The 12,748-nt window shown below is 45.1% G+C and overlaps 1 protein-coding gene across 2 annotated transcripts in view; it reads right to left on the bottom strand.

The window, feature by feature from the left end:
* Positions 1-11,525, bottom strand: part of GNPTAB (N-acetylglucosamine-1-phosphate transferase subunits alpha and beta) — a 44,135-nt gene extending 32,610 nt beyond the window's left edge. Inside the window, exons 1-3 of one of the 2 annotated variants that reach the window (XM_083401338.1) lie at positions 11,153-11,525; positions 8,954-9,039; positions 522-641 (exon numbers count right to left, since the gene is read on the bottom strand). In XM_083401338.1, coding sequence (XP_083257464.1) covers positions 522-641; positions 8,954-9,039; positions 11,153-11,269 — 323 coding nt within the window. In that variant the 5' untranslated portion in view covers positions 11,270-11,525. Of the gene's footprint in view, positions 1-521; positions 642-8,953; positions 9,040-10,802; positions 10,968-11,152 lie in introns of those variants that run through there. The other variant, XM_083401339.1, reaches the window with a different exon arrangement.
* Between the last annotated feature and the right edge of the window lie 1,223 nt (positions 11,526-12,748).

Raw genomic sequence — 12,748 nt, 5'->3', positions numbered from 1 at the left:
GTCCTTTTTCAAATATTACACCAGAAGCACAAAACAGGTAACATGCAAAATTCTCTAACATGAAGTATCTAGATGCTTCCTTCCAATTGACACTGGATGGGCGAGAATAGAAACAGGTAAGAACAAGGATAGACCAACGGCAAAAGCCATTCTCATGAATTTATTCACCTGCAAAAGCCTATGGCATCTTAGGGAGGTTCACTTCCTTCTGGCAAAACCTTGGGCTGTATCCAACCAAGTCCTACTCGCAGTAAACCCATTAAAATTAATGGACCTAAGTTAGCAAGTCTCTACAGCTGCAGCACATGCTGTAACCTTCCAACAGTTTGACTTCACCCCCAAAGGCGTGCTCCTCTATGGTCTCCCAAGGCAGATGGATGCCAACCAAGTTAGTCGTGCTTATTAGTTTCAATGGATCTACTCTGAGTAGGACTAAAACTGGACACAAGCCAATTGTTTTAGTTTTCTTACCTCCAGCCAGGGCAGCTCAGCATACTGTGCACGCAGAGAAATGTTCTTACCTCATCATTCTCTGTTCTTCCTCCATCTGTTTCCTCACTTGCTGCAGTTCCCTGATCAGCTCAACATCTGTGCCATTCACCCAGGTGTACACCACATCAATAGGCATTGGCAAGCAAAGCCTATAAGAGAAATCCCATTAAGAGAGAGAAACCAGCTCAACCTGTCCAGGCTTAAATTGAAAAGCAATTCACAGCAGCACAGATCACGTTCGCCTGCAACCAGTCCGTTGAAACTCATGCGTTTCAAATGATAAACTTGTTCCATTATTTCTGGCATAATCAAAACATTCAGTTAAGCTTTGTTTCTTCATCAGTTTCTCATTTTTAATCAATGTGCTTCTGCATCACCACACATTAAAAATACACTTACTCTGGTTTACACATTAAAAATACATTAAAAATAATGTTTACACATTAAAAATACACTTACTAACCTAGACAGCATCTTAAAAAGCAGAGACGACAAAGGTCCGTATAGTAAAAGCTATGGTTTTCCCAGTAGTGATGTATGGAAGTGAGAGCTGGACCACAAAGAAGGCTGATCGCCCGAGAATTGATGCTTTTGAATTATGGTGCTGGAGGAGACTCTTGAGAGTCCCTTGGACTGCAAGAAGATCAAACCTATCCATTCTTAAGGAAATCAGCCCTGAGTGCTCACTGGAAGGACAGATCCTGAAGCTGAGGCTCCAATACTTTGGCCACCTCATGAGAAGAGAAGACTCCCTGGAAAAGACCCTGATGTTGGGAAAGATGGAGGGCACAAGGAGAAGGGGACAATAGAGGCCGAGATGGTTGGACACTGTTCTCGAAGCTACAAACATGAGTTTGACCAAACTGCGGCAGTGGAAGATAGGCATGCCTGGTGTGCTCTGGTCCATGGGGTCACAAGGAGTCGGACACGACTAAACGACAACAAAAGAAAGATTCTTAAAGCTTGTAACTTTTTATGTTCTTTCCTTCCAATGACCCTTCATGCAGTATTTCTCAAACACTTATTTTTGAGTTTGGCTCCCCATTCTTAAATGTATAGTGCTTTTAGAGCAGGAGATACATAAATAAAACCTACATCTACCATACTAAACCCCCCCCCAAAAAAAACCACACACCTCTCATAGCAGATTGTGCAGAGCTCCTTGCACAGGGTCGTATGTGCATGCAACCCATTGCTTTGTGCAAAGATCCATGGAAGAGGCCACTCATGTCCCACATTAATCATAAACAAGATTGGGATTATAATGTGGCAAGTGGGGAAGAAGGTCACCTCAACAAATCCAGCATGGATCTGTTAGGCTCCTCTGCTGCAAGGCATTTAACCTATGGCGGGTGTGGAGAGGAAGGTCCCATCTGTTTCAGGAAGCCAAAAAGTTTGTTTCCCTCTTCTAGGTGTTCCATGGTCTTCCCCAGGGTTTGACAACCACAGTCTTAATTCCAAAACTCAGCCCTTGATTCAGGAGTTCAGATCCTAATTTATAACTCTGGAAAACTCTTATGAAGAGTAGGAGGGGGAAATCACATTTTCTGCTCACACATCCTGCCCAAGTTCAAAACCAGTATGGATTTCCAAACTTAATGTAACATTTTCCACCTATGGCTTCTGTCGAAACTGTTCAAAAAATACTTATGCGGAGGAAAACAATGTGTCACAACCAGCCATTCATGATTTATTCCAGCTATGTCATTGTTTGTTAAATTGGCCAAAGATACATTCTCACTGTCTGTTTTTCCTGACTTTGCCACAGCCAGACCCCCTGCACACCCTGTTCTAACACACATAGTACCAGTTCACATGCAGTCCCCCCTGGTGCCTATGATCAGCAAATGTCCAGGAAGGGAATTAGGGAGGCCTCATTCCTCCGCCCACAGATATACAAAGGAAAGAATGTTAAGAGTAGCCCTACCGGTTCAAAACAAAGGTCTATCGAGCCCAGCATTCTGTTCCCACAACAGCCAATCAAGGAAGCCCACAAGCACAACAGATCACTTCTGCTTATGATATTCCAAGGAACACCAGAGCAAGCCTATATGGCCATCATGACGAGTGGCCACTGATAGCCTTATCTTCCATGAGTTTGTCAAATCCCCTTCTAAAGTCACCCAAGTTGGTGGCAATCGCTACCACTGCAGCGAGTTCCATTGTTTAACTACTTTGCAGTGCGAGAAAGTGCTTCCTTTCATCTACATGTTTTGTACAAACCACAGCATGCTACTGCCCCTGGACAGGCTTGACAACCATATGTCAGGAGTCCTCTGATGGTGTTTCCTGCTTGGCAGGGGGTTGGACTCGATGGCCCTTGTGGTCTCTTCCAACTCTATGATTCTATGATTCTATGACCCCCTTACAATCTGTCCATCATTTGTTTGGAGCAAAAAGAGCACACAAATGGCATTCACTGGCCCCTGAATGTATGCAGGTACATCTCTGTTCATACTAAATAATCTACAAAGCGAGGAAAGGGGGCTATGAGGGCAATGAGGGGCATTCTGTGGGGCCTCCCAAATTCCCCATGTCCTAAATCAGGCTTCCTCAATCCCGGCCCTCCAGATGTTTTTGGCCTACAACTCCCATCATCCCTAACTAGCAGGACCAGTGGTCGGGATGATGGGAATTGTAGTCTCAAAGCATCTGGAGGGCCGAGGTTGAGGAAGCCTGTCCTAAATTATCTGAGATCCAGTTTACCACATTGGATTACATGTACTTTGTTTTCCTGTTTACCAATAAATTATGTGTGAGAGTTCAGTAGATATTTAATAAATATACTTCATAGGAGTAGTTGCCTTTTTAAAAAAGTTAATTATGATGCCTAAAGTTGTAAAAGTTAATTCTAGCTTCAAAACAGCCTGGTTTGACTGGCTTTATATCCATTCGTTTGCATCTACTTTTGCAGTCTTAGAAAAGGAAAATTCTCCATCTCCTATCATTGCATGAGGATTCCTTTCAAGACCTGCTAACTAGATGGAGAATATATGCACTCAGAACCCTGCATGAATTGGCTTACAGGTGAATCTTTTCCTTGCAAGCTTGCTGTTGCACCATTATTAAAGTCCTGTAACACGCGTGCAATGGTTCTGCAACACCTTATTTTATCTTACAAAAGTCTACTGCAGCATTTCCCAACCTTGGGCCTCCAGCTGTTTTTGGACTACAACTCCCATAATCCTCAGCTAGCAAGACCAGTGGTCAGGGATGATGGGAACTGTAGTTCGAAAACAGCTGGAGGCCCAAGGTTGGGAAACACTGATCTACTGGGATATTCTTAATACCCTGCTACACCCCAAATTAGCCGTGCCTCTTAATGATAAATAATAGATTTTGTTCAGTAGCTGGAACATGACCCACACAGCTGTATAAATGGAAGGTTTGCTTTGGCCAAATAACAACAGTTTTTTCGAGAGCTGATCCAGATGGACAAGTGTCTCAAGTTAAATTGGGCATCCCTAGAGTGTTTAATTTTAGTTAAGGAAAATTAAAACATTTCTTGTGTCTGCCCAATCCTTGAAATGCTGGCAAGCCATCCTAGACCACCAATTATCCAAAAACAATTTATTTTTAATCATCTGGCTCATGCAAAGAGACTGGCAGACACTTAGGACACAAAGGAAGGCATGAGACAGAAACAAATGGAAATTCCTTTCAGTCTGGTGGCGGCAGCAGATTTAAATACTGTTTCTGATCAGGAGGCGGTGCTGACAGATATGGAACAAAAGACGGCTCTTGAAGGGCTCCATTATTTCCTCTTCCAGAAGGTTAGGAGAAGAGCACATAGATCTTCAGGAAAGAGCCATAGCTTAGTGGGACATAACCTGCTTTGCCTTCAAAAAGTCCCAGGTATAAACCCCAGCATCTCTAGGTAGGGCTGGGAGACACAGTTGCTCTAAACCAGGAATGGCCCCCAGCGGTTTCTAATCTTGCCCCATCAGTCATTTAACCCATGAGGGCCACTACCCTGAACCCACATCCACCCGTCAATCTGTGGACATCACTTGTGATGTCAGCTGAGGGGTAGGAGGGTTCAATTCAGTGCTGTTCCCAGCAGGATTTAACCTCAGTTTGATAGCTGACAATTGGAAAGTTAAATTCTGCTCAGTTTGGATGGGAGTACCTGTTCCCTCCAGGAAACAGGCGTACACAGTCAAAGGAAGCATGAGAAAAACCTGTATACCTGTGATATGAAAATCCAAACATAAACTGCGAACAACCCTCGGGTGGAGATTATGGTTTATAATAAAATATCTGTTTCATAGCAAATTCTGAGTTATCAATGTCAATGATGGGGCAAGATTAGTGTCAATTTTATTTCTATACAGCCTTTCCCTATTTTATGTTTACTGTGCTGCTTTGTCAGTCTGATGTATTTGCACAGAAAACCTTATTCCATCCTCTCTTGGCTACAGAACGGACCAGGACAATCTCAGATTAAAGGAGGCATGTGAGCCCTTCTCCAAGTCTCCCCTTTTCACTTGGGCCAACACTGCTTTCACCCAAGCATAAGTGTTATTTCAATGAGCTGTGAATGCTCCCAAATTGTCAGTGTTTTGAAATCTAGGCTGCTGGAAGCCCCTGTGTTTCAAAAGGCATCTACACTCTCCATCAATGCATCTCCCAAGGGGCCAGGCAAGATAACCAAGGCTGCAAGCCTAGCCACATGTAAATTCCACTTAAACCCACACTGAACAAATTTAACTGCTCAGCTCACCATCACTTTCTGACATAAGAGCTGTTCAGCAATGGAAAAGACTTCCAACAAGAGGTGGTGAGACTCTCCTTCCTTGGGAGATTTTTAAGCAGAGCTATTAATCAAATGCCACTAGCTTCCAATGTCAAAGGCAGCCTCTGAACGCCAGCTGCAGCCACAAGCAGGGAGAGGACTGTTGCATTCAGTTCCTGCTTATGAGCTTCCCACAAGCATCTAGTTCAAGGGTAGGCAACCTAAGGCCCAGGGGCCGGATCCGGCCCAATCGCCTTCTCAATCCGGCCCACAGACGGTCCGGAAATCACCATGTTTTTACATGAGTAGAATGTGTGCTTTTATTTAAAATGCATCTCTGGGTTATTTGTGGGGCATAGGAATTCATTCATTATTTTTTTCAAAATATAGTCCGGCCCTCCACATGGTCTGAGGGACAGTGGACTTGCCCACAGCTGAAATAGGTTGCTGACCCCTGATCTAGTTGGTCACTGCGTGACTCTTATGATGTTCTAAAAAACAAACCAGGAAACCAGTCTCTGCAGCTGCCACTTGTCTAAAGTACTGAAAGAGAGGTACAGGTTGTTCTCCCAGTTCTCAACTCTTCCTCCATTTCTCAGCCATAACAAATATTCCCAATATTAAACATATAATGAAGATGCCAATACCCCAAGGTGATGTTACGTTCTACACTGTATTTTTCAGATATATAAAGATACTGTTATGTACAGGTCACGCAACCAGGAAGAGATAGGTCACTGCAGCCAACTGAAATATTAAGACTGATAACATCAGCCACATCCTCATTTGGCTGCGGTTTACAAAGGGGAAAAAAACCTATTCATTGTTCTTCAACAATGAAAATAAATACTTTACTTGGTAGACAGGAGGTATACTAGGAGGTAGACAGGAGGTATACTATACTGTGAGTGCAAGGTATATCTTGGGATTTAAAATGTCTAACAGTAATTATATTTTCTGTGGAGAAGAATTACCACAAATGTTTCGTAGCAACATGACCTCAAAGACTACATCCTGCTTTCAATGAAGATTACCTTTCTAGACAATTTTCCTGCTTTGCTGAAGTTTAGGGAGCCAATGCAATCGCCCCCAAATTTATTTTGACTAATTACTTCAGAAAGAAAAAGAAGCTTGAGGATCACAATATTATAAATGCTAAAAACTAATTTAAAAATTCACAGTTACTTACATACTGTGGTTCTTGGGGGCGGGGTGTACTAATGGTTGTTTGGAATTGAAGTCAGAAGACAGAAACAAGTGAGTAATCTTTATGATTCAAACTCAAACCCGGCATGACTATGACTTCAACACAATCAAAACCAAATTAGTGAGCTATAACACATTTTATTGTTCCCATTTACATTCTTCTATTCCAATAGATTTCCAACAAAGTAGTTAAATAATAAGGGGGGTGGGGTTGCAAAAATACAGTAGGAGGGGTATGGCCATATGGATGAAAGAGAAAAAGCAGGTGGAAAGTGGAGCTGCAGAAGAGAGAAATTGTTTCAGAAATAAGGTTAGGAAGGTGAAAAGGGAAGAAGAAAAGTTTGGATTTGATATCCCACTTTATCACTATCCGAAAGAGTCTCAAAGAAGCTAACATTCTCCTTTCGCTTCTTCCCCCACAACAAACACTCTGTGAGGTGAGTGGGGCTGAGAGACTTCAGAGAAGTGTGACTAGCCCAAGGTCACCCAGCAGCTGCATGTGGAGGAGCGGAGACGCGAACCCGGTTCACCAGATTACGAGTCTACTGCTCTTAACCACTACACCACACTGGCTCTCCGGGAGCTTTGTAGTTGCACAGAGTGTGTTGAGGAAGGTCTAGAGCAGAGCCATGCATGGCCCGAGGGCTGCATGTGGCCCTCAATGCCTTCTTGGGTGGCCCTCAGCTACATTTGACGCCCCCCATCTCAGCGCTCGGCTTTGGGAAGGTGGTGTGAAGGCTCTCCTGACACGATCCTACAGTCATCCAGCCTCCTTCCGAAAACCTAGTTGTAGTGCTTTCTCAGCTTTGGAAAGGAAGAGGGACGATTCTAGGCCCCTTCCAGAGCCTTGCACCTCCTTCCCAAAGTCTGGCACCTCAGTTATCCGGCTTTGGTAAGGCATTAGAAGGGCTCTCTCTATGCTTCTCTGCAGGACACAGTAGCATGCAGCCTGCAGGTTCTATGCTTAAGTACTTTTGCAGCCACCCTGGTCTAGGGGGTTATCAGGGGGGGTTGGCAAGAGAAGCAAATAGGAGGGCTGAGCCCCCCCCCCATAATACAATATGATATTGAAAATCAGATGCAGCATATACACAACTGACTACCCAGAGGTAATGGTATATACAGTGGTGCCCCGCAAGACGAATGCCTCGCAAGACGGAAAACCCGCTAGACGAAAGGGTTTTCCGTTTTGGAGGTGCTTCGCAAAACGAATTTTCTATGGGCTTGCTTCGCAAGACAAAAATGTCTTGCGAGTTCCTGCGGGGTTTTTTTCCTCCCCCCCCCTTTTTCCCAAGCCGCTAAGCCGCTTAACAGCTGATCCGCTAATCAGCTGATCCGCTAAGACGCTTATCAGCTGATCCGCTAAGCCAGCTAATAGCGCTAATCCGCTAATGGGCTTGCTTCGCAAGACGAAAAAAACCGCAAGACGAAGAGACTCGCAGAACGGATTCTTTTCGTCTTGCGAGGCACCACTGTACTTTGCTATCAGGTAGCCTGAACCTTTAATTGTTGAGATGAGGGCATTGCAATCAGACCAGCTGCAACTACAAACACTCCCTCTTTTAAAAGTGGTCCCTTGTTTATCCCTGGCTCTTAGGGACAACATACTATTCTCTGGATAGGATGACTCATAGACCCTCTGCACCCCACGCCACCTCCAAAAACTGTGGAGAACTCAGGGGAAAGTCTCACACAATGTGCTGAGCTTAAAAACAAGCAAAAGTTTCCACCTGCTCCAAAGCTTCAGTGGAAGACAAGAATCCTCTGCCACTTGCAGAGGACTTGGGGTGCAGGGACTCCCCTGAAGCATTAGGAAGGAGCAGCGTGAGTCTCTTGCACTGCTTCCACCTGCTTGAGGCTCACAGAAGATTTGAGGAAATGTGTGTGTAAGTGATGCCGCATCACGCCAAAGAGTCTGAGCTGAGGAGCAAGCCCAAACAGACAAGATGCAATTCTCAGGTGGATTTAACAATCAGTCTCTCTTCTTCACTGGGAACTTTGGAAATTGTAGTTCTGTGGGGGGAATACACGGTGTCCTAACAACTTTCAATACCTTTCACAAACTACTGTTCCCAAGATTCTTTAGGGAAAGCCATGACTGTTCAAGATGGTATAATACAGTTTTAAATGTACAGTGCAGAAGGGACAATAGATACAAAGACTGCACACTTATATACAGGTTCAATGGAAAAGATGAACAGAATATCAAAGTGGCAGCCAAGCATTTGGAAAAGTTTTATCGCCGTTTTCTGCAACCACACTTTTTCTTCTGCATTCTCCTCCACATCATCAGAAATCTGATTCATATATAGACTGTAGGAAGGAAGGACAGAAACATAGCAACACACAGGCAAAGTTGTGGGCGCTTTCCCCCACCATCGAAAACTGTTTCAGCAATGACAGCTTGAAGGTGGGGAAAGAACGGGTTGGGCAAAGGTTAAACTGTGCTACTGTTCACCAATGCTTTCACAAACACAAGGAAGGGGGGTGGGGGACTGCCATTCTGGATCCAAGACTTACCTGTTCTGAAATGATTTCCCAGCAACGTTGTCTCTATAAGAGTCAAACAAAACATGATACTGGTCCCGACTCCACTCTAGAACAACCTACAAAAGAAGGAGTATCTTCTATCATATCCTAAAATGGTGATGCATTAGGTTGACATTTAAAATCAGTGGCACTGATCTTCAGGTGGTAGTACAGGGCAATCCCAGGCTGTCATTATTTTACAGCAGTGAATCAATCATATACCAGAACTTTAGGTTTGCACATTTAAAGAAGATTAAAGCATCCTTCCACCTCACTGCTGTTTGGAAAGTGACAAGAAAATGCATTTTAAAGTGTGAGAAGATAGAATTGCTAACGGGATGCAAACAAATCAGAATGAATGTGCAATAAACAGGTCATCTGGAGAGACCAATGTAGAAAGAAGAGCAGGACCACTTACACTTTAGCAAGGAATAAGTCAATGTTTGAGTTCCCTCCTACTGAAAATATTTCTTTCAAGGCTACAATCCTAACCACACTCACTGGGAGTAAGCCCCACTGAATTCAACAGGACTTCCATCTCAGTAGACATGCTTAGGATTACACTGTAAGAAGAGCAAAGCTTAATCTGGTTTTTCCTGAAATTCTCCACTTTACTCACATAGGCATGCAAACCTCAAGAGCCATTCCAGACCATCCAAGCTATGTTGAAATTGTTTTTAGATGACTAAATTCTTTTTTTACATCCAGAAATTTACAAACTCTGCACAACTTGTCAGACTCAAGGACTCAATGTTCACATCTTATCTCACTTTCCCTCCCCTGTCAGCAAGATGCCTCAATCCCACAAACTATTTCAACATGAAGACTTTATGTTGAGAACTAGGAAACAAAAGTTTGTTGCTGTGTTCTTAGCTTGTTTAAGCTAAGAACATATGTTATTAAGTACATTGTTCCCCACTGAGGCCCAACACTGGAAATAGACAATGAGATAAAACTGACAAAGAACAGAGCAGGGACACACCAGATCACAAGATCTGCATGAATACAGGCATCAGAAACTGTCAAGTTACGGAGTAGTTCCTCTGCAAGTATCACATGTATATTTTGGTGGAGTGGCTAGCACTATCTCGGGCCTATCTATTAACCACAGTCTCTGCTGACAGCAAGTTTTAGTTGCCACCACTCACCAAGAAAAGGGACAAGTACACACACATATTTAATGCTGGATTGTTTTTAACACTCGATTGGAAGCCGCCCAGAGTGGCTGGGGAAACTCAGCCAGATGGGCAGGGTATAAAGAATAAATTATTATTATTATTATTATTATTATTCATTTTGCTTGTTCTTCCTCCAGCTGCAGTCACCCTTCATGATTCTCCTTGGCGTTTTCCACCTCTTTGCTCCACTCCCAACCGCCCACACAGCAAAGCTGCCTGGGTAACATCATAAAGTACTGGGAATGATCCCTACTAGTGCCTTGGCCAACCTGGTGCCCTCCAGATGTTTCGAACTACAATTCCCATCTGCTCCAGTAAGCACAACTATGCCTGCTGGGAGGGGCGATGGAAGTTGTAGCCCAAAACTTCTGGAGGAATAGAATATGGCGGAAGAAGAACGCTGGGAGACTATAGGAAACTGTGCAGTAGGTAATGTGGGCTATGAATAAAGAAAGGAAGTATAACAAATGCAAGGAGAAATCCAGGAGGAATGTAGGGGGGTGGGCGCAATATAAATGAGAAAAAATGGCAATTAAAGAGTGGCAAGGGAAACGATGTGCGTATAGAACAACGGGTGGGAGCTTCAGGAAGATGAGAAGGGCGCAGCACGTGCTGTAAATAAAGTTTCTGCTAAAATCTACGAGTCTTTAGGAATAACATACCTACCAGGCCGAAATCCAACAGGCTGCGATCTTCCCGACACAGGAGATGCAATGAAGGAGAAAATAATTGTGCCTGTAACGCAGCTGCTTAAATGCAGGGGAAAGGAAAGATGGCGGGGGGCGGGGGGACTGTAGCGGAGACGGGAAGAGGAAAACCGGGACTGTCTGTCACATGCAAGGTGGGAAGGAGGGAGGGAACCCTTAGCAGGATTTTAAGGGAAGTGCAGTCGGGAGAAGGATCCTGGAAGTGCGGCTGAGGGAGGGGATACTTGGGAGGGCTGCAAACAAAACAACCCCCCGGCTCCCGGCTGGCGGCTGCTCCGGAGCGGGCCCCGCAGGTCTCCACTCACCTCTCCGAACTGCAGGGCAGAGACGATCATGAGGACGATGCCTCCGAGGCAAAGGCAAGGCCCATACCTGTGGGAGAGGCAGGTATAGGTCTGTCTCTGCAGGAGCTTCAGCAGCATGACCCGACGGCCACCATCACCCTACAAGCCCGCCGCCGGTGCCCACCTTCCTCTCTTGCGGCCGGCGGCCAATCCGAGCAGCAGCAGCAGCAGCCGTCGCCCAACCCCGCTGCCGGGTGCATCCCAAAGGCCGCCGCTTCCGGGATCGGGCTCGACGGCGCCATCTACGGAGCCACGGCGCCACCTTCGGGCCTGCAGCTGCTGCAGCCTCTTGCTGCGCGTTGCTTCGAGCAGCAGCGTGGAGAGTCTCCTTTTCTGCCCGGGGAAAAAGTCATGTGCTCGTCGGCCCTTTTTGCACGGTCTCGTGACCGCTGGCTAAAAAAAGGCCTTCTTCCTCGCAGTCTTTCAATTAAACAAATCAGTCTAAACCGCAAACGCCGCGTGAAGGCCTGCCCAGCCAAATGCAAACGTTTTAAAAACAAGAAAAGGTTAAAAGGGATGGGAGGGCAGACACGGGTCTGTCCGTTCTCTCCACACATCCGTGTCCCTTGGTTCTGCCTCGTAGCGCTGCTAGGGTTCTTGGGGCACTGAAGGAAGCTGGAAAGTGGGGCGATTCAGTACAGGCAAAAGGGGGGGGGCACTTATTCACACGGCGCGTGGTCGAACGGGAATCTGCTCCCACAGGGTGAGGCAATGGCCACCAACTTGGATGGCTGTCAAAGATTACAAAGATAGATGTAGGAAAGGGCTGGCTGGGGCAACCCAGGGAGATGGGCGGGGTATAAATAATAAAATTATTATTATTATTACTGATACTACTGTACTTCTAAACACGTGGCTGTGTTCTCCCTCGCCTCAGAATACCACTTGCTGGAAACCACAGCAGCAAAGAGTAGTCATGTACTGTTTGGGGATTTCCTATAGGCATCTGGTTGGCCACTGTGAGAACAGGATGCTAGACTTGTGGTCTATTTGATCCAGCAAGCTCTGCTTATGTTCTTATGAGCTTTTCAGAGTCAGGCCTAGAATGATGGTTCACATTTTTGAGGCAGCAACAGGCGCTTGATTTTTCTTCCTCGGCCTCTAATGCAATGTGTGTGTATTAGAGAGAGAGAGAGATTACTTATGTAAAAGCATTAAAATAACACTCATAAATTACATAGTGTAATCTAAAACACCCTAAAAAGGACTTAATCCACCAGCCTCTTGGTGACAAAGGTGGCATTTGTATTCAGCATCTGAAAGAACACCGAGTTGGGGCAAGACACACCTCACTGAGGGGGTCATTCCACAGATGTGGAGGCACCACTGAAAAGGCTCTTCCGTGGGCCTGCACAATACAACTCAGGAACAGCCAGGAGAGGCTCTTCTGCTGATTTGAATACAGTACTCCAAAGAAATACCAGCTAGATGTTTCCACATACTGGTGACACCTTACACCATATTCCTTGATGAAATCACCACACAGTTTCATGTAGATGTTAAACACTTGATAAAAAAGGATAGAACTCTGGTATACCATTGCACAATTGCCACGGA

The sequence above is a fragment of the Podarcis tiliguerta genome, assembly GCF_965153285.1.
Source record: "Podarcis tiliguerta genome assembly, chromosome: 10".
NCBI classification, from domain to species: Eukaryota; Metazoa; Chordata; class Lepidosauria; order Squamata; family Lacertidae; genus Podarcis; species Podarcis tiliguerta.
This window is presented reverse-complemented; position numbering and strand designations above follow the sequence as displayed.